The 22,088-nt window shown below is 47.4% G+C and overlaps 2 protein-coding genes and 1 non-coding gene across 9 annotated transcripts in view; 2 read left to right on the top strand and 1 right to left on the bottom strand.

The window, feature by feature from the left end:
- Window positions 1–22,088, top strand: part of TBC1D7 (TBC1 domain family member 7) — a 71,326-nt gene that overhangs the window by 35,386 nt on the left and 13,852 nt on the right. Inside the window, exons 1-4 of one of the 7 annotated variants that reach the window (XM_040984156.1) lie at window positions 11,823–11,944; window positions 13,405–13,524; window positions 15,043–15,123; window positions 18,483–18,670. In XM_040984156.1, coding sequence (XP_040840090.1) covers window positions 13,413–13,524; window positions 15,043–15,123; window positions 18,483–18,670 — 381 coding nt within the window. In that variant the 5' untranslated portion in view covers window positions 11,823–11,944; window positions 13,405–13,412. The other 6 variants (XM_040984155.1, XM_040984158.1, XM_040984157.1 and 3 more) reach the window with 6 other exon arrangements.
- LOC121159098 (SWI/SNF-related matrix-associated actin-dependent regulator of chromatin subfamily E member 1-like) lies at window positions 5,656–7,035 on the bottom strand. The gene is given in 2 exon segments (XM_040984150.1): window positions 5,656–6,396; window positions 6,399–7,035. Coding segments are annotated over 2 exon segments (1,233 nt in total). The 5' UTR covers window positions 6,951–7,035; the 3' UTR covers window positions 5,656–5,715.
- Window positions 12,679–12,785, top strand: LOC121159110. Its single transcript, XR_005884314.1, has one exon. It is a non-coding gene; the product is annotated as a U6 spliceosomal RNA (small nuclear RNA).

The following is a 22,088-nucleotide window of genomic DNA, read 5'->3' as shown; positions in this document are numbered from 1 at the left end:
CCTCTCCCCGTCTCTTCATTTTCCCCAGATAGCATAAGAAAAAAAGGAGATTGGAGGCAGTTGTCTCATCCACTTTCTCCCTTTCCTCAACTCTCCCCGCATTAATTGCTGTTTCACATGGGCATGTATCCATCTCAACTCTGTAAACATCAAAAATAAAATGAATTTATTATTAAAAATGTGAAGAAAAAAGAAGTAGGTTTAGACTTACAAGGTTCAGGGCTAAACCTAGCTAGAGTTTGGCTTAACGTTATAATTGATGTTACAGTTAACCTTATGGCAAGAAATAATGTTAGGGTTAGGCTTAAATATAGGACTTTAAAGTATGGCTTTGCTTAACTTTAGCAAAGGTTTAAATTTACAGTTGTATTGCATAAGTTGTAGACTAGGGCTATAGTTGGGTTTAGGGGTAGTGTTAGGTTTAAGATTTCAGATCTTGTTGGGGATAAGGTTGTAATTATGATTAAAGCTAGGGTTTTTGTCAGAACTTTGAGTTAGGTATAGAATAAGTATAAAGGTTAAGGATTAAACTTAGTGTTAGATTTATGATTCAGAGTAAGTTGGTGGTTAATGTTATACTTAGGTTTATGCTGAGCATTTGGTTGGAGGCTAGAGTTAGGTCTAACTTTAGGATTAAGGTATGGCAATAGCTAGGATGACATTAGCATTAGGCTGAGAGCTAAGGTTAGGGTAAAGGTTAAGTTTTAGACTAACATCAGATCTATGGTCATGGTTTAAGTTAGATCCACGGATTGGACTAGTTTTAGGGCTAGTGTTAGGGTCAGGTTTAGAAATAGACTGTTAGAGTTGCTGGCTGCTGATGGGTGCCAGGCTGGGGTGTCTCCATGCTCGGATCCCTGACTCCAGCAACCGCATGCACATGGTGAGCTGACCCTGGGCCTGCCTAGGCTCCAGGGCTGCTCCCTTCTGGGTGAGTACACCAAGGGGGGAAGTCTTGGGGACTGAGCAGGCCCAAGGTCCACCTGCCATCATCATTGAGCAGTGAAGGGGATTGGGGAGGGGCGTGACTTTGGGCCTGGGGGTTGAAACTTCCAACAGCCTGCTGGCTGCTGGGGGGTCTCAGGCCAGGGCATCTCCATGCTCGGATCCCTGACTCCAGCCACCGTGTGCACATGGTGAGCTGTTCCCAGGCATCCTGTGCACCATTTGTCACCAAAGCCTGGCCACCCGGCTGGGAGCTCTGGGGTTTTGGTTCTTTGAATCGCTGCTTAGGTAGCTCCAGGTTGAACTCACTTCTGGGATGTGAATCAATCCTAAAGATTCCCAAGGACAGAGTAACTTTTCCTTTGAAGAACTTGTAATCACTGAACAATGCTGACCACCAAACACCAGTCCTTCCAAAACCTAAGGCTCGGGACTTGTCTAGCAGGATCATATCCTATTACCTGACATGATAATGAATCAGGAGACGGGTCACAATAGGCAAGGTCATGATACTAACTAGCACTTGAGAGAATCATATCCAGGGGTAGATTCTGTGGGGGATATGTGTGCCAAACGCTGTGGAAATTCTAGTGCCACTGGTTAACTCAAGAGTTGGGTGGTGATGGACTAAGCTAGGTGTGACCAAGAAGCCTGCCATCGATCACAGGTAAAGGAACCGACAACAGTCTGGACTGGTCAGGGCAGCAGCAGCACCTGAATGTGCATCCTGAATAGGGTGTGGGGTGGGCCGGGCTGCAATGTTCACCAGCTCATACAAGGCCAAATGGAAGGCCAGACTTCGCAGGGCACTGGCTTAAAAACCCAATGGCATGTATGATAACTGGGTCAGGGAGTGGATCAAGTGAAAGAACTTGGGAAACACCCCTGGTGAGTCATAGCTCCTGTTGGTGAACATGTGGCCCAGACCTGGGGGTCAGACAAGCTGGGCAAAGTAGTTCCAGTGGTTGGCCAATGTGTGAATTGGTAATGGAACGGGGTGTACCAGGCAGAACTGAGCAAACCTTAGCCCACAAGCAAAACTAGAGACCAGGCTGGAGCACAGGTCATGCTGAGCTAGGCTCTTGCACCTACTGGTCTGCGTGAGCCAGGGATGCTAAGCCACGGTGACTAAGGCAGAGGTTGGGACAGGTGAGGGGCTGTGCCAAGCTGAATCAGAGCAACCACTGGCATGCATGTGATCTATGGCTAGGAACAGGCCCAGTTGGGGAGCTAAGGGGACACCCTAACTGGGTTGAGGTTCCCACCAAGGAGCTCATGGGCTAGAATGGGGGCTGCATTCTGATCAGGATATGGTTGTAGTCTCCCTTGACACAAGTGTGGACTGGGACTGGATGCACCAAGCCAGGTCAGACTCCAACACTGTCTAGTGCTCTGGAGGACCAGGGTAGATGTGTGATGGACTAGGTTAGGTCTCAACCCCCTACTGAGCCATGGGTGAGCTATATGTGGGTATGTACAAACATCCAACAGCAAGAACCAGATCGGGTTGAAGGCCATCAGGAAAAACCACTGTTCTTGCTAGGACAGGAGGTGAACTGAGTAGGGCTGGTTCATGGACCCACCGGTATGCATGAAATCTGGCACTGGGAGAATTTCTGATGGAGGAACCTGGATAACTTCTCTGGCAGGACACAATCCCTTCAGGTAAGCGCAAGAAGCACAATAGGAAACAGCCCAGAACAGGCCAAGGAAAGTTACCCACTGGCATACACATGGCATGGGTTGGGAGCAGACCAGGCTGAATTAGTTCATGTCATCCACTGGCGAATCTGAGCACCAGAACAGAGTGTGGGTCGAGCTGGGTTCGGTTATGACAAAAACCAGTGCACAATACGGAATGTCAAGGTGAGGTTGCTTGCAACTGGTTCTCTTAATGTGGCCTGGGGACTACTGCTGGGACAACCAGAACCATGGGTCACATCAACCTCTGTGTTCCCCTCTACCCAGGAATTGTTACGACCACACACAAAAAACCAGATCCATTCACGTGGGTCTTCCCAAACACTGGTTCCCCAGGACCTCTGCTCTCAAGTTATTACCATCGCTTGCTTCTCTCTAAGCAGAACTTTCCAAAAGACCACTGGACTCTGCCTCCATTCTTTCCCTCCTATTCTCTTTGAAAACCATCCCCATCCAGCTTCTCACCTCTTTGATCTCCTCCAGGGTGGCTAGTTCTTGGTGGTCTTCTGACTGTTGCACTGGGGGCCGTTGGCAGGGCTGATCAGTCCTCCTCTGATACACTTTTTCAACTTAGCTTCCAGGAAAAGTCTGTTTTCTTTCCTTCTCACTGTTGCTCCTTTCACAATGCTGAATGCAAAGCCCTCCTTTTTTTATTCTCCCCTTGACTTTTGGCCTTTTTCAAACATGTTTTTAGAGAGACAAAGCAGAGCTCCTATCTACCAGTTCACCCCTCAAATGCCTGCAACAGTAGGGCTGGGCCAGGTTGAAGCTGGGAGTCCAGAAATCAGCACAGGTCTCCTGGGTGAGTGCCAGGGACCCAAATAGTTGAGCCATCTTCTGTTGCTTCCCAGGGCACACATTAGCAGAAAGCTGGGATGAGGAGCAGAGCCAGGACCTGAGCCCAGGCATTCCAATTTGGGTTATGTGATCTTTGACTGTTTAATGTCAGAGTGTCTGCTGTTTGCTCCTTCTGCTCAGTCCCTCGGTGAACTCAGGATTCTTTTAAGTAGTTTCTAGTTTCTTTAAAAAAAATAAAACAAAACAACAGGGCCCTGCATAGTGGCTAAATTCTTACCTTGCATGCGTTGGGATCCCCTATAGCAGCCAGTTCAAGTCCCAGCTGTTCCAGTTCCTATCCATTTCCGTGCTTGTGGCCTGGGAAAGCAATGGAGGATGCCCCAAAGCCATGGAACCCTGAAACTGCAAGGGAGACCTGCAGGAGGCCCCTATCTCCTGACTTTGGATCGGCTCAGCTCTAGCCATTGCAGCCACTTGGGGCATGAAACAGCAGATGGAAGATCTTTTTGTCTGTCTCTCCTTCTCTCTGTAAATCTGACTTTCCAATACAAACAAATCTTCAAAAAAATAAAAATTTATATAAGAAGAACAAATGTTAAGTATTTCAGACCCAGCGAGGTAGCCTAGTGGCTAAATCCTTGGCTTGCATGCTCTGGGATCCCGTATGGACCCTGCTTCCCATCCAGCTCCCTGCTTGTGGCCTGGGAAAGCAGTTGAGGACAGCCCAAAGCCTTTGGACCCTGCACCCGCATGGGAGACCTGGAAGAGTCTCCTGGCTCCTGGCTTCGGATCGGTGCAGCTCTGACCTTTGCGGCTGCTTGGGGAGTAAATCAACAGATAGGAGGTCTTCATCTCTGTCTCTCCTCCTTTCTATATATATCTGACTCTTCAGTAAAAATAAATAAATCTTAAATAAATTAAAAAGTCATATATTTCACAGATTCAAGACCATAATTATACTTCCCTGGTCCATGCTTCCGCCCTCTCTCCTGCCCCCTTTTACAATGATATACTTTGTTTATTTTGCAATCACAAGCTTAACTCGATACTAACTCAACTCAATGAGTAGTAAGTAGAAAAATTACTAATCCTCAACATAGACAAGGGCTGTAAACAAATCTCAAAATGTCATGTTTGCTCATATGCATATGTATGTTTAAAGGTTTGTTTATTATATTACAAAGTCAGGTATACAGAAAGGAGAAGAGGCAGGAAGATCTTCCATCCATTGATTCACTCCCCAAGTGGCCACAATGGCTGGAGCTTAGCCGATCTGAAGCCAGGAGCCAGGAGCTCTTCCAGGTCTCCCACACAGGGGCAGGATCCCAAGGCTTTGGGCTGTCCTCAACTGCTTTGTCAGGCCACAAGCAGGGAACTGGATGGGAAGTGGGGCCATTGGGACACAAACTGACAGCCATATATGGGATCCTGGCATGTGCAAGGCAAGGACTTTAGCTACTAGGCTACTGTGCCGGGCCTCATATGCGTATTTTGTACACTGTGTTAGTTAACACAGATCAGAGGAAACATGATGCTTCTCTCCTGGGGACTGGCTATTTCAATAAGCCTAGTGGTTTCCAGTCACATCCGTATTGTTGCAAATATACGGGAGTTCATTTCTTTAAATGACTGAATAGCATTCCATAGTCTATAGCACATTTCTAGACTGTGTTTTCTGACAGCTTCGTTGCTGGAACCCTCTTGGTAGAACTCCACTCTCACGGCCCAATCAGCATATACCAACCGAGACCATCCACTCAGTAGCCCTGATATTCTCCATATGTGGAGTGATGGGACAGCTCTCTCTTACGTTAACATGAACCTGAAGAGCCACTTTTCTGCCAGACAGCCCAAATGAAGGAGGATACAAGCCTCCAGCACCATCCACATTTGTCTTTAGAAGAAGTGGTTTGACTGACAAACCATCTGAACTTTGCCATTTACCAGTCACGCTGGGACAGGATTGTTCAATACGTGGTGTTTGTCCAATGGCCATGACCTTACCAGGTGTCCACTTGCTTATCTGTAAAAAAAGGAGCAAGGATTGAGGTCCATGGTATGTGACAATTTACTATTCTACCAAGGTAACCTTAAAAGTTGAAAGATACAATGCTGCTGTGTGTCTAAACATGTGCTCTCAAGTTTGTCTGTCTATCAAACTTACTGATATTAGCTAACTTTATTTATTTTTCTTATTTACTTTTTTTTTTAAACCAAAAAAACTTTTTTTCATTTAAAAAAGTATTCTGAACACATAAAACAAGGCAACATCTATTCTTTCTTCTCCTCCTCTGGGATGGGGTCTGCCGGCAGTTCTTCCACCGTGGCACTGTTGCTCTCCGAGCCGGTGTTACTGTCACTGGTTCCTTCCTCAGCCATGCTGTCGACCCCCTCCTGCCCGCTCTCCTTGTCCTCAGGAGTAGACGTGCCTTCTTCGCCATTCTGCTGGCTCTCTGTCGTTTCTTCCAGTTGTGTCTCCTCTGTCTCCATTGGAATGTTCTCGTCGTCTTTCTTATCCTCGGCCTTGTTGGCCACTTGCTCTTCCTCAGGAACGACGCTGCTCTGAGTGCGCTCGGCCTGCTCTGCCACCTCCTTCTCCCTCTCCTCCTGCCGCTTGCGGGCCTGCTCCTCTGCCTGTGCAATTTCAGCTGCAATTTTCTCCATATCCACTTCTACCTTCAAACCACACAACCTTTTGAGTTCATTGTTGAATGAATCTGTGCTTTCCAGGAATTTCCTCTTCTCCTGGTGTCGCTCCTCTATTTGAAGAAGTTCAGCTTCCAGCTTTCGCTGATGAACCATGAGGGACTGGACCTGTCATTTAAGCACCTGCATTCTAGCTGTTGTAACGACGGACCGCACACCTGGCACCACACTCTCACTCAGGATCTCACTAATGAGGCGGTGGTTTCTTTGGAAACGGGCAGTGGCTGTATGCTTCATTGAAAACCCCGATCATCATAATCGTCGGGGTCTTCCCCGGGCTGGATGCTCATGTAGGGCTCCCCTTTCTCCATGCGAGACTGTCTCTGTCGGCTTTCCTCCTCCAGGGCGGCCTCGGCACGACTTTTGGCGTTGATGTAAGCAAGGTATGTGGGGGAATTGTGATAGGCCTTCATGGACTCCTTGTACCCGATCTTCTCTGCTTCGTACTCGTTTAAATACTCTTGTTTCTCTTCATCGGTGAGATCTCGCCACATGCCACCAATAATCTTTCCAATCTCCCACAACTTTAGGTCAGGGTTGGAAGCCTTTACTTGGTCCCAGACCTTTCTGCTGTACCTCATGTAGGGCATCAGCGGCTTAACTGGTGGCTTTGGGGGTTTTGGAATCGTAATACCAGAGGACGCCGTGACCCGGCTGTTGGTGCCCGGGTTCCCTCCCAGCCTGTAGTTGTTGTAGGCGAGATGACTGTATGGATTGTATCCCACAAACCCTGGTGTGCTGGGCATTTGTGTTGCAGGAGCTGGGGTGGGAGGTGGGGCATAAGATGGTCTTTTTGACATTTTGGAAGGTTAAGTTCTCAGTTCCTTAAGAATGAATCTGACTGAGACACTGCGGGCAGAAAAAGCGCCCGCAGCTCCGGCTTCGCTTCCCTTTGTCCCGCCCTTACTTACTTTTTTAAATGATCTTAGTTGATTAGAGTACAAAGGGCCAAGGGCTATAGGAAAGTTTCCACACTAATATCATTTTTTCCCCTGTACCTGGGGTCAGGGGAGAAACAAAGGGAAAAGCCCCACCCAACCTCCCACTCATTCCAGGTCTCCGATGTGAGGCACGCTCCAAGGGTCCTGCTCAAGAAATTTTGATAGTTCAATAGTTCTGAATTGCTGCCAATCTCACTGTTCCAAACGCAATGAAACCTATTCAGACTCCACTGGCTGACATAGTCTCTTCATGGTTGGGGTTCTGAGATCAGTAGTTCAGTTGGAGGGATCTCCAAAGAAACTTCATCTGAGATGATCCCAAACCTGATTCTTGTGTGAATTTGCCAGTACAGGGTCTGTCACAGTCCATCGCCCCAATCAGCTTGTGCACATATTGGTCATTGCAATTGCTGGGTCAGTTCTGTTTCCAGCCCTGTCATCCACTTGAAACAATGGGTGTTGTAGTCCAGCTCAAACCTGCCCACTTCATACTAGGTCCTCACGTAAACCAGTGGGAGCTGTAGCCTAGTTGGGGCAACTCCCCATAGCCCCCACCAGGCCTGCTCCCTATCCTGGCTCCCATGCATGCCAGCATGTACCACAGGCTTGTTCAGTCTGTCCCACATCCCATTTAGCTCTCGTACACGTCAACAGGTATTGAAGCCTAGTTCAACCCAACCAACCTACTATCCAGCCCACACACACATAGTGGCAAGTGCCTTTCTGTCTAGCCATGCCTGCCCCTGTCCTGGTTTCCATGTTCTGCAGTGGGAGTGGTAACCCACAAGGGAGGTGCCCACTATCTCCCTACTAGGCCACTTCAACTTCTGGATTGTGCATTCTCAGGTTGTTCTGACATTGAACTTAGCAGAATTAGCCCCCAGTGCCAGCCTCTGCCATCTGATGGTGTGGCAAAGCCCAACCAACCCTCACCCACTCTAATTTTTGCTTGCACTAGTTGGAAGAGTCAGCCCAATCTGGCCCTTCCCTCATCTAGTTCACATGAGGCCCATAGGTGTTGTAGCCCTGCCTGGTCTGGTCTGTCCCTATCCCAACTCATGCTCTCCAGTGGGAGTGGTGTCCAGCAGGGGAGCCCACATTTCCCTGCTTGCTTTGCCTCCTCCTCCCCGGTTCGCACGTGTGCTGTTTGGGCACTGCAGCCACATCTGGTACAGCTCACCTCACCTTGGCATTCCTTACTGTGCACTGGTAAGTGTTGCAACCGAAACTGGCCTGACCGACACTATGCTGGTGCTTGGATTCGCCAGTGGTTGATGTGAACTAGTTCAGCCTGGTCTGCCCCCCACCTATGCCATATGTATGATGGTGGGTATCTTCCTCTGGCCTGGTCCAGGTTGCTCTCTGTTGTGGTTCTTGCACTCACCTGTAGGGGCTGTTTCCAATAGAGGAGTTTCTCAGGCTATTCCTTCAGAACCTCTCCCTGTGCCAGGTTGTGTGCATACTAGTGGTTCCATGGGCCAGCCCTCATTGCTGGCCTTCAATCCATTCCAGTTCTTGGTGTTGGGTGTTTCAGCCCATCCAAGGCTCGTCCCTACCCAGACACTGCTCACACATGGCTCAGTAGGGGCAGAGACCCAGCCTAGTCTGTCCTACATCTACCCAGGTTCTCCAGAGCACTGGATGGTGTTGGTGTCTAGCCCAGCTAGACATCAGTCCCAGTGCACCTAGCGCCAGTCTACAATTGTGCCTAAGGAGATTGCAGCCATATCCAGACCAGAATGCAGCCCCCCACTCCAGCCCCTGCACCATCCCGTGGGAATCCCAACCCAGCAAGGGTGTTCTCTCACTGCTCCCCAATCGAGTCTATTCCCAGCCCTAAATTGCATGCATGCCAGTGGGTGCTCTGACCTAGCTGGCTTAGCCCCTCACCTGTCTTAGCCTTTGCCTTCGATGCTATAGGATAGTATTCCTGCCTCATGCAGACCAGTTGGTGTAAGAGCCTAGATCAGAATGACACGTGCTCCATCCTGATTTCTACTCTTTTTTTTGTGAGTTGAAGTTTGCTTGGCCCTACCCGGTCCACCCCCTTTCAGTTGCAACTTGGCCCACCCCACGTCCTATTTTAGGATGCATCATTGGGTGGTTTTGCTTTGGCCTGCCCAGATTGCCATCGGTTCCTTTACCCGTAAGTGATGGCAGGTACCATGGTCACTCCTTAGCCCATTGCCACCCCAGCCTGTGAGCTAACTTGCGGGACTTGTATTTACACAAGTTGCAACCACACTTCCCCCACAGAATTTACCCCCAGACCAAGTTCTCTCATGTGCTGGTTAGTGTCTTGACCCTGCCAAATGTGACCAGGCCACTATTCCACCACCCAGTCAAGTAATGGTACCTATCCCTGCCAGACAGGCCCCCATCCATAGCTTTGGTATGGACTGGTGTGTGGCAGGCAGTGATGCTCTATGCTAACAGCCCATCTCAGGATTCCTAATTTGACTGGTGAATTAGTCTGGCCCGAATAGATCTGATGGACACTCCCCTCCAAACCTTCAGGTCTCAGTCCCCAAGCTTGCCCGAAAGTTACATGACCCTGTTACTGGGAATCACCCAGAATTCATCTCTCACCTACACTAAAGCTGGCCTTACTCGTGGGTGTCACGAAGCATCAATTTTATATCCTAAAAACCCCAGAGCTCGCTGCTGGGCGGCGTGGCCTAGCAGCTAAAGTCCTCGCCTTGAACGCGCCGGGATCCCATATGGGTTCCAGTTCTAATCCCAGCAGCCCCACTTCCCATCCAGCTCCCTGCTTGTGGCCTGGGAAAACAGGTGAGGATGGCCCAAAGGTTTGGGACCCTACACCCATGTGGGAGACCCGGAAGAAGTTCCTGGATCCTGGCTTTGGACCAGCATAGCATTGGCCATTGCGCTCACTTGGGGAGTGAATCATCAAATGGAAGATCTTCCTCTCTATCTCTTCTCCTCTCTGTATATCTGACCTTCCAATAAATAAATAAATCTTAAAAAAAAAAAAACAACCCCAGAGCTCGTCACTGGGCAGCCAGCAGGCAGGGCCTGGCACCATTTGGTGCACTTGCCACCCAAAGCCAAGGACTCAGTCACTGCCTTTCAGCAGGGGCTTTGGCCTGAGTCCCTAGCCTTGGATCTGGCCCGGCAGGGGCACCCCCCACAGCCGCCACACTGTGGGGAGCTGCAAGCCGCCCCCAGCCCCAAGGCACGGCCCCCTGATATAAGCTAACTTTAATAAGTCTCTAAAAATAAAACAAATTCTATGGCTAGAGCTGCAATTAGTTCGAATGATTCAGTATCAACAGTTAACCACCAGAGGGCAGTAAGGTAACAAGTAGCACAAGATACCTTCAATAGATGGACAATAATGTATATATTCAAACTAAGCCCATCGGTAATTTTTTTAAGATTTATTTATTTTTATTGGCAAGGCAGACTTCTAGAGGGAGATAGATCTTCCATTCACTGGTTCACTCAAGTGGTCGCAATGGCCAGAGCTGATCCAACTCTGATTGGGGCTGCTGGAGCAGCCTGGAGCTGCTTCCAGGTCTCCCACACAGGTGCAGAGTCCCAAGGCGTTGGGCTGTCCTTGACTGCTTTCCCAGATCACTAGCAGGGAGCTGGAGTGGAAGTGGAGCAGGTGGGACATGAACCAGTGCCAATATGGGATTCCGGCACATGCAAGGTGAAGATTTAGCCACTGAACCATCACAGTGGGGCCCCAGAAGTGATTTTCAACTAAACTCCACAAAATGTATGGCCTGCTTTGCTGTATTCTTGGTACTGTGCCAGGACTCCAGCAGGCAGTAATGTCCCAAGCACAAGTATCTGATAAAGAAAGAGAAGTTACCCATATACCCATTCCTTCAGCAAATCTGTGTTGGGTGTTTCATGTGTTCCAGGAACATTCCACCAATGCAGGGTGCTTTGCGTAGCACAGCAAAGATCTCTGACATTTCCGTGGGGTGACACAACCACAGCAAATAAAGTGAAAAGTGAGTGTCGTGGGAGGAAGGAAAAGCAGATCTGTGTACAGGGATTGTTATGTAAGCAAAGCGGAGTGACTTTAAAATAGTGGCCTTTGGGGAGGGGACATCGGCCGGCCTTGACCCAAGGGAGGGACAGGCCCCTGTGGCAAATGACGCTAAGAGGAAGCAGATGTGACCAGCTGCAGGCCACTGTGGGAGCTAGGGTGTCCCTGAGTGACGTGGGGCGCCTGCATGGGAGCTCCCTGTCTTCATGAGAGAAAAGAACATGCGTGGGAAGTGCACCGGGGTTGAGGAACTCGGCCTAACCTGCTGTCCCAGGTCACAGTAATTTCGGTGGGTGACCTCCATGGGTCCCCGCTCCCAGCCGAGCCATCTCTCTCCGGTGACCTGAGTGCACGGTCTTTTCTTGTCCTCATTTGGGTGTTCTTTACGCATCTACCCTGTATCGGCTTTTGTATAAAACTATCCGTCCCGACAGTTAAAAAGCCAAAATGGGGCCCATCGTGCGGTAGCCGGAGAAAAGAAGGCATCCCGCCTGGACTCCGAGGAGAGTGGCCGCGAGGCCCTGAGGGGACGGAGAGGGAGGCCGGTCCGCGAGGCCCATGGGAACAGGGGCTTGCAGCATCGCTCCTGCCGGCCGTCCCCGCGCTCTGAGCCCGCGGCAGCTTCTTCCGGGATGGGGGCGGAACGGCCTCGAAACGCCCTTTGCGCCTGCGCGCGCCGGCCCGATGTCACGTCCGGTGCCGCCGCTTCGCCTTGCGGGCTCGTCCCAGACCCCTGGGCTGCCCGGCCCGCCTGGCCAGCTGCCCGCGGCGGTCAGCGCGCCGGGCCCGGTTTCCGCTGCGTGCCGCCGACCTCTTAGTTGCATTACGGGTGTGTTTCCACTGTTAGAGGTGAAGCAGGCATCCTAGGGACTTCCAGGGTGCGTTCTCCTTTCCAACGGGGGGATGCTCGCGGGCCCGCAGGTGGCATTTAGGATGTTTTTGCCAAGGGAAGACTGGGTCTCAACACGGTGGGGACTGTATCGCTCTAGAGCTGTTTGAATGCTTTTAAGAAATAACCTTCCCCAGACTCATTTTGTATTTTACTGCATTGAAACTTTGGCGGGGGGTGGGGGATGGGAGGGGGGCAAGACAAAACATCTGACCCTGAAAATTCAGCCTTTTGAGATTTTTTCCTCTCCCCAAACCAGTCCTGTTCCTTGAGAGATTCAGAGCATGCTTCGGGACACTGCAGGCTTTTTAATACCCGAGAATTTCCTTTTGTTTTGTTGGTTTTGTTTTTGTATTTAAACATGGTGGGTGTGTAGGTGATGCCATGGAGTGTTTTGGGGGAAGTTCATTACATCTCTGCTGTTTTCTAAATGCCAGCCTAATCTGCTCGTTTCTTGATTGTTTACATCCTGTGTTATTAAGGATCTTAGGAGCTCAAGATCCCTGGAGCTTTTTTGAGTTCTTATGTCATAGTTCAGATTGTTTTTCATCAATTCTATACGTTCATTTCTCTCTTCTGGTTGTAATCTAACATCATTTATTGTGGCGTTTGCGTTTTGATAATTTCCTTTCACAGAAGTGTGTTTGCGGCAAAAAATGAAGTGTGACTTTTCTGTGCTGGCGTCACCAGCACATACACTAAAATTGCCATGATTCAAAGAAGGTTAGTGTGGCCCCTGCACAAGGATGACACCCACGTTTGTGAAACGTTCTATATTTCTTTCAGGTCTTTCCTCCCTGGGAACCCCCTCCTGTCACCATGACAAGAGATCTGTGTCTTCAGAAAATCTTGTTTTCCACACTGGGAGGGAGGGAGCACAAGCATTCATACTTTAACATAGCTTAATTTTTCACTTCACAAAATATCCATCTTGGAAAGAAAAGCTGAAAGAGAGACAATTAAAAGCATGTGGAGTCCAACCACATAAAATGGCCACTATTAATTTTTAGAATATAATGTTAATGCATAGTTTTTTGTGTGTGAAAACGCAAATTAAGTTGTAATGTATATGGTTGGTAGCCTCTTATGTGGAAATTCCTGTCTTTCTGATTCCATTCAGGTGTTTCCTCACACACCCGATATGGACGCAGAGTGTCCATTGCTGGACACTCCGGTGAGTCACCTTTAGCCATCCACTTGAGCAGCTCAGACGCCGTGCTTGACTTGGCTGGGTGTGGTGACACAGAGTTGTGTTAAAAACAAAGCTTTCATAACACGTCCTTTGCAGCATAGATTACTGGTAAGATGCACAGAATCATTAAAAATGTTTCCAAGTCTTCTAGGCTGATCTTGGCAGCTCTCTGACCCTCCAACTCTGTTTTTATTCTCTTTCCTCCAAGAATGAAACATGACTGAGGATTCCCAGAGAAACTTCCGGTCAGTATATTATGAGAAAGTGGGGTTTCGTGGAGTTGAAGAAAAGAAATCATTAGAAATTCTCCTCAAAGATGACCGCCTGGGTGAGTTTTCTAAGTTTAAGCTTACTGGTTTTCAGTCTTGCTGGATATTCGGAAGTAGATATTTCCATATTAGACATATCCAGAGGTCTTTGCTGCTTGTCATTGCTTAGTGATGGAATGACAGCAGAATTGAACATTTTTGAGGAATGTTACAGATTTTTCAAATTTATTTCCCCTGAAAGAATCAGAAGTTTTTGAAGGCCCTCTTAAGAAGTCATTGATTTTTTCATTTGTGGAATGCTTATATTTTCTTCTTAATTTCCAAACATGTCAGAATAATTTCTGGGTGAATTTTCAACAGCTCAGCATCGTCACTTTCTGCTATGGAAATTCTAAGACTGAATTGTATATTGCTTTTCTAGTTTAGTTTAAGCCTGTAGCAGTAGGCCATTGTTAACCAAACCAGAGTAAACTGTCATATTACAAAAACAATGCTTTATTTGCATAGAATCCTTTCAAATAAAATGATTTCAAAGGCAAAATCACAGAAAGCGAAAGAGATCTTCCATTCACTGATGCACTCCCAGAATGACCGCAGTGACCGGGCTGGGCCAGGCCACAGCCAAGGAGCCTGAAACAATGCTGGTGCTGCGACATGAGTGGCAAGGGTCCCAGCACTTGGGTCATCTTCTCTGGCTTTCTTGAGCACAGTTGGCGGGCAGTGGATCAGAACTGGGGTAGTTGTGACGTAAATTGGCTCCCATGTGTTAACTGAGCATGATGCTGGTCCCCCTAGAGTGCTTTTCAAATAAGTGCTGATCTTTGTTCCTTGTCCTTTAAGTGAGTCTGGCATTTGTAATCTCTTTCAATAAGAGACCTGAAGGCCAGGGAGGCTCAGCATAATTTACTTGAAAGTATAGGGGTCTGAGAGCTGCCGGTGTCACCTACCCGTGCGTGCTAATTCAGTTAGCTCACTTAATGGCCCTGAGCTTCAGTTCTGCATTTTCAGAGCTGTGGCTGCCCACCAGGCTTGTCCTGTACGTTAAATGAAATAAAATCTGTAACTCACAGCTACCGCCGCTGATGTAAGCAATATAGTCTTGCGTGCAGAATGCGTTTCCCACGCTGTACCTGCTGACTGATTTTCAACAGCTTAGTTGGTGGAAATGTGGGCCCTAAGTTGGACACTCTGGGCTTTCCTAGGTTTTTTGGCCATGTGGTAGACTTCCCCGATGAAATATCTTCACCACACTCTTAGCATATCCTTCCCTTACCACAGTGCCTGGGTTTGAGTCCTTCCTGATTCCTGCTTCCGACCAGTACATGCCCTGAGAGATAGTGATCACGGCTGGAGTCCATGGCTCCCTGCCAGCCATATGGAAGACTCAGCTCGAGTTCCCAAGGTCCTGGGTTTGACCTGCCCCAGCCCCTGCTGGGAATGAACCAACACATACACAAGCGCGCTCTCTGTGCCTTTCGTAGAAATAAAGATTTTTAAGCAATAAAAAGTGAAATGCCCCTTTTCATGCTGCAATCACCATGAAAGGTTTCTGACTAATTGTTTTTATCCTCCTCTAGATATTGAGAAACTTTGTACTTTCAGTCAGAGATTTCCTCTGCCATCCATGTACCGTGCATTGGTATGGAAGGTGCTTCTAGGTAAGAAAACCAGGGCTGCAAGATTTACCTGGAAAAGCTGTTGCATCATGAGAACTTGTCTTATCAGGCAACGAAAGGAGGAATCACATCGGTCTTGTCCAGAGTACTGGGTCTTCCTTAAGAGACTTGAATTGTGTTCACCTAAGAGCCTTTAAGACAGTAACTTCACGCGGGCGTTGGGTGCGGTGCCAGTTGCTGCTTGGGCACTGACTGTGCCCTATCAGTGTGCCTGGGTTCCTGTCCCGGCTCTTCTGCTTCCAGTTCAACTTTCTGTTAATGGGTGTTAGGAGGCATCAGATGATGGCTCAGGTCCTGGGGTCCCTGTCACCCATATGGGAGTCCTACGTGGCCTTAACCAGCCCTGACTGGTGTGGGCATTTTGAACCAGCAAAGATCTGTTGTTCCTTTTTGCCTTTTTTTTTTTTTTTAAGATTTATTTATTTTGTAGTTGACAGGCAGATTCTACAGAAAGAGGAGAAGAGATAGAAAAGGGCTTCTATCCGCTGGTGCACTCCCCCGTGGCTATAATGGCCAGAGCTGAGCTGACTGAAGCTGGGAGCTAGGCGCCTCCTCCAGGTCTTCCTTGTGGGTATAAGATTCTCTGCTGGGCTTTCAGGCCATAGGCAGAGAGCTGGAACAGAAGTTGGAGCAGCTGGGACTCTAACTGGTGTCTAAATGGGATCCTGGCATCACAGGGCAGGTGGTTATTCTGATATACCACCAAACTGGCCCCCTCTCTTTACCTTTTAAATAGAATGAAAATGAAAATAAGGTGAGTTCAATAGCAGTACATTGAAGGTTACTCTGGGAGAGTGAGTTATATTAATGAAAGAAGAGAATAAGATTTGGAGAGAGCATCGGACTGAGATAAAGAACTGGCCTAAGCTTTGTTGTCAGCTGGGTGACCTGCAAGCCTGCTCCTCTGGCCTCGTGTTTCATATCTATAAAATGGAGAGGCTGCACTCAGCCACTCCTAGGCTTTGGTTCTCAGTGTGTTAGCTTCTGTGCCTTTTAATGCCTGCTATCACAGAAAAGAGGCAGTTTCACTCCCTGAAAGTATAAATGGGTAAACTCCAGAGATGAGTAGCTAACCGGGAAGGAAAACTCATCTTTCTTCATTTCTGGGGACTAGAAAGCAAATTGGGTTCTCCAGGAATCTGGCAACAGCCCCCTTGGGGCCCAGGATTATTTCTCCCCTTCGTTGTTGAGCCTGCTGAAGCAGATAACAACCCGTCCACTACCACTCTCCTGCTCTCTGACTACTGTGTCAGCTGCATGGTGGTGGAGTGGAGCTCCAGGACTATGAACAGTGGCTGTTACTGGGCAGCCCTGTGTGCCGAGCAATCTCACACGGGTGGGATAGAAAAGTCTTAGCTTCTCCCCGGGAGGCAAGTGTCCATTTCCTACTTTCATAGATGGAGATACTTGCTGCAAGTGTGAAGCAGCTTGCCTGAGGCCACAGGGCATGCCAGTGATGGAGGTGGGTGGCAGCTTCAAGTGTGGCGAACTCATTTGATCATAGGACAGGTGACCGACCTCATTCGTTCTCAACTACTGTATTTTTCAGCACTTGAGACATCCTCAGTATCATCTGACTGCATAAGCTGCAGACAGTGAGGGAATAAGAGCTATTTACTGAAAAGCACTGTGCAGTAACTGGTGTTATCTTTTTGCTAAGATTTATCTTGGTTATTTGGAAAGCAAAGTTGACAGAGGAGAGAAAGAAAGATACACATCCTTTGGTGGTTTACTCCCCGTGTAGACTCAGAATATGTTTTTTTCTCTCTCTCTATTAGTTTCACTCTCCCTTTTAAATAAATAAATACTTTTTTAAAATTCAAGCCAAGGAATTGACTCCATAGTCTGGGCTCTCTACAACCCCAAGTTTAATGAGGCTGGAATAAAGTATAAAGTAAAATGTTTTTATTTCTAGCAAACCCTTAAACCTTAAAAATTCATTTTCATCATTTTTCAAATCTGTTTAACCATGCTACTATTTCTTATGAAGAATTTTAGAGCCAGGGTTGTACAGGAAAATTCTGATGAAATGTGTGAGATACTCATCGGCCCCACTGATAAAGATCTTGAGGGGGACCAGTGCACTTGTAAAAATGCTGGTATTATAAGAACCAAGGCTTGAGTCTGGCTTTACCAAGGGCCTATACAGTGTGTTGGCATCATAACTTCTGTGTTGAGGGCAGGTGCGGTGGCACAGTGTGTTAGGCCTGCTGCTTGCAGTGCCGGTATCCCATTTGGGTACCAGTTTGAGACCTGGCTGCTTCACTTCTGAACCAGCTCCCTGCTGATACACTTCAGAGAGCAGCAAAAGATGGCGCAAGCACTTGAGCCCCTGCATTCATTTGAGGAACTGGAAGAAACCTGGCTCACTCCTGGCTTTGGCCTGACCCAGCCCCAATTGTTGCATACATTCGGGGAGTAAGCTAGTAGATACAAAACCTCTCCATCTATTTCTGTTTCTTGGTAACTCTGCCTTTCACATAAATAAAACTTTTTTTTTTTCTTAAAAAGACAGGGTGATTGTACCAATATCTGATCAGTGGACACCATGTTTCAGTGGATTCCTGAACATTAAATGTTATTCACATATCCTGTCTTCTCCTCAGTGAAAATCAGAGACTTCTGTGGCCTTAAAGTTGGAATACGTTTCTTTGGGGAAGAGAAAGATTCCAGGAGCTGTTGATGGTAAAGAGATGGGAGGAGGAGCCAAGGCAAAAGCGAATAGGAGCGAAAGGCAACCCCAGGATGACCACCATAAACTAAGCGAAACCACTGCTGAAGTCATTACTGTCTTGGATGTATATGGCATTTATTAGAGGTCCTTTGTGACGCCATTTCATCTCTCTTTAAAACCAGTGACTTATCACCACTCAAACATTGATAGCATTTAAGACTGTTTTCTACTCAGAATTTCTTTAAGATACATTTATTTGAAAGGCTAAGTGATGGTGAGGAGTGGGGGATTAGAGCTCTTTTAGCCTCTGGTTTATTCCCCAAATGGTCACAACAGCCAAGACTGGGCCAAGCCAAAGCCAGGGTTCCGGAACCCCATCCACTCTCCTCCATGGGTGGCAGGGCCTGGATACTTCCACTGCTTGCTCAGGCCCACTAGGTAGTCCAACATGGAATGCTGGCCTCAGGCAGTGGCCTTAACCTGCTGCACCACCACACTGGCCTGTACACTGAGAACTCCCTAAAGCAGAATGTGTATGGTAACAAATATCGATGTGAGTTCTGGACTAAATGTGGTAGGTTGCTTCTTGTGAGAGTCTCTTTAACAGAGGAGGGATTTGGATCGCAGTTTCAGCATCTCTCTGCTCTTTGCCCTTGGGTCCCTGTAGGGATCCTGCCTCCCCACCATGAGTCCCATGGCCAGGTGATGATGTATCGTAAGGATCAGTTCTCGGATGTCTTACACGCCTTGAAGGTCGTTCGCTTCGTCAGTGATGCCACGCCCCAGGTTGAAGTCTTTCTCCGCATGTATCAGCTGGAATCCGGGAAGTTGCCTCGAAGTCCTTCTTTTCTTCTGGTCAGTAGTGGTCACTCACCTTTATTTGACAATTAGCTCAGTCTTTGTCCCATCTTTCCATCTTTTGATTATAATATTTTTTTTTCTTAGAAACTTTCAGTGGTTTCTTGTTACTAGAATAAAAGCAATATTGTCCTAATCTGGCATTATGGACCTGAAAAATTTGCTTTATATGGTTTCTTTTTATAAGAATTATATGTTTATTCAGTTGTTTATTATTTGCTGATTTACTTATTTAATTAAATGACACAGAGAGAGGGTGAGACAGAGATCAATCTTCCATCTGCTGATTCACACTTTTTATTTTTAAAGATTTATTTATTTTTATTAGAAAGTCAGATATAAAGAGAGGAGGAGAGAGAGAGAGGAAGATCTTCCATCCGTTGATTCACTCCCCACACAGCTGCAGCAGCTGGAGTTGAGCCAATCTGAAGCCAGGAACCCTGAGCCTCTTCCAGGTTTCCCACACCAGTACAGGGTCCTAAGGCCCTGGACCATCTTCAACTGCCTTCCCAGGCCATAGCAGGGAGCTGGACGGGAAGCAAGGCCTCTGGGATTAGAACCGGTGTCCATGTGGGATCCCAGCACACAAGGCAAAGACTTTAGCTGCTAGGCTCTCATGCCGGGCCCTGTTGGTTCACTCTTAAGTCACCACAACTGCTGAAACTGCGCCAGGCCCAAGCCAGGAGTCAGGGGCTTCATCTGAGTCTCCCAAGTGGATGGCATTGGGCCAAGGACTTAGACAACTTCTGTTGCTTCTATAGGCACATTAGCAGGGAGCTGGACTAGAAATGGAGCAGTCAGGACACAAACCTATGCGCCATGGGATGCTGGTGTTGTAGGTGGAGGTTTAACCCACCATCCCAGAATGCCAATCCTTGCTTTCTATCTTTTTCAAAGCTCCATGTAATTTTGGAATGTAGTCATGTACTGCTTAACATGGACAAGCATTCTGAGAAATGTGTAGTTGGGAAGTTTATCATTGTGAAGACACAACCCGTTGTGGAGTGCTGGGTTAGAGTCCTGGCTCTGCTTTCAGTCCTGATTCTCTTTAATGTGTGCCCTGGGAAGTGGCCAATGTTGGCACAAATATTTGAGTTCCTGCCACCAACGTGGGAGACCCAGATTGAGTTTCTGGCTCCTTGCTTTGGTTTGGCGCAGCCCCAATTATTGCAGGCATTTGGGGACTAAAATAGTTGATAGGAGGACTCTATCTTTCAAGTTAAATAAATACAGACATTTTAAAAACACACCATAGACCATGTTTACTGAAATTGATACAGCTAAGGCACCATGAGGCAATTGAATCTTCGTGGACCACTAACATCTATTGTAGTTTCTCATGACCTGACTCATCATTAATGCTCAGATCTATGATTATAATTTCAAATTCATAGAACAGTTGGCAAGAATACTAGCCTGGAATCCCCAGTTGTTAGTATGACCACAGCTTTGTCATTTTTTTCCTGTATATATTCAATTCATTCTTTTTCTCAACCATTTGAGAGTAAGGTGCAGATGTGATGGCCCAATGCCTCAGATTCCTTTAGTGTATACTTCCTTTAGTGTATACTTCCTTCCTGGTCATGCAGACAGCCATGGTTCAGTCATCAACACCAAGGTATTAACACTGAGACAATATTAACATGGAGTCTGTGGACTCATGCAAATTTGTCCCAATGAGGATTGTCCCAGTTATGCTGTTTATCACAAAGAAACTGAACATTCTTGCTGATGATTTGTTCTTAAGTTCTATTCTGGTATCCTTGAATCCCGGACAACTCCTTCATTTTCTCTTCCACACCCTTGGCATTTTTCAGGGTCCTGCAGAAAGCCCCTCCTCGTTAGATTTAGATTGTTCACTATGGGCTGGGCCATCTCACAGACGCTGCTGCCTCCTCAGTGTCACCAGCAGGGTGTGTGGGGTGGAGTCCCACTGAAGGCAGTTGGTCAAGGTGCTGCCTGCTGGGGCTTTCCTCTGGAAAGTTACATTTTCCCCTTTGTAATCACTGTTTCCCCTGGGGGGAGATACTTCAGAACCACCATGTAAATGTTTTATTTCTTTTATTAAACGCTCACTCATGCGTTTTATACCATTTTTTGGCGATTTAAAAAAAAAATGTACAGCAGTTTTGGAGGTAGAGGAAAGTTACAAAAGCACTACGGTGTCCCCATGTACCCAACATTCTCTTGTATTACAAGATTGCAGTAAAATTGGCATTGATTCAGTATGTGAAACTCATCTACAGATGTCCCTGAAATTTGCTAATCACCCCATGGATGCCCTTGTTTGGGTTCCAGGATCATTACACTTGGTTGCCATGTCTTAATCTCCTTTAACCTGGCATAATTTCTCCGACTTCCTTGTCTTTCTGACTTTTAAAAAGGGCTGTCCAATGAAGCATGGCTCAGCTCAGGTTCATCTGATGACTTATTGTGACTGGAATCTGGTCATGCATTATTGGCAAGAATACCTTAGAACTATGAAACCTGTAGCTTTGATCTCTTGCTTAGGGTGGGGTTGGCCAGGTTTCTCTACTGTAAGGCTACTTTTAACCCCATCTATAATTAGTAAGTAACTTTGGAGAGATTCTTTGATTGCATATAAATATCCACCCACTAATGATTCAAACTTTATACCATTTTTATTATACTTGTTGCCGTTTGGTGATTTTTCTAAGTCCTGAATGTATTACTTGGCATTCTTCTATAAGAAAGAGGTTTCCAGTGTCTGGGGCAGATGTGGCTGGACAGAACAGCATCGACCAGAATATGTGTGGGCTGGATAGTGAGCCTAGTTGGGTGGAACTAGCCTTCAATGCCCATTGACATGTAGGAGAGCCAAGTGGGATGTGGTACAGACTGAACTAGTCTGCTGTACATACTGGCAAGCATGGGAACCAGGGTAGGGGGCAAGCCTGATGGGGGTTATTGTGGATGGCTCCAACTAGGCTGCAGCTCCCACTGGTTTGTGTGAGGGCCGAGTATGTGCTGGGCAGAATCAGGCTGGACTACAACACTTATTGGTTCATGTGGAAGACAGGGCTGGAAACAGAACTGACCCAGCAATTGCAACCACCAGTTGAGTGGGGCTATGGACTGTGCCGGACCCTGTACTAGCAAATTCACACAAGAATCAGGTCTGGAATCACCTCTAACAGTTGCATGTGCGAAAAGGCTCCCGTTTTCCTTGGCATATTTACTTCTGTATTTATTCTTAGTGCACCCCGCAGCTCTAGCCACCCAAGGCCCAGCCTGTGGCTCCTCTGCACCCTTAGTGCCTAGCTGCAACCCCAGTGTCAGTGTCTGCCCCATTCTGGGTATTGTGTATTTATCCAGCCTTATTGTCACAGGTTCCAAACTGCCTTTTTCTTTTTAAAATTTATTTGCAAGGCACAAAGACAGAGAAGAAAGAAAT

Source organism: Ochotona curzoniae, unplaced genomic scaffold (genome assembly GCF_017591425.1).
Source record: "Ochotona curzoniae isolate NIBS_2020 unplaced genomic scaffold, NIBS_Ocur_1.0 contig_4064, whole genome shotgun sequence".
Classification (NCBI taxonomy): domain Eukaryota; kingdom Metazoa; phylum Chordata; class Mammalia; order Lagomorpha; family Ochotonidae; genus Ochotona; species Ochotona curzoniae.
Note: the sequence above shows the minus strand (reverse complement) of the source record. Positions and strands in the feature narration are given on the sequence as shown.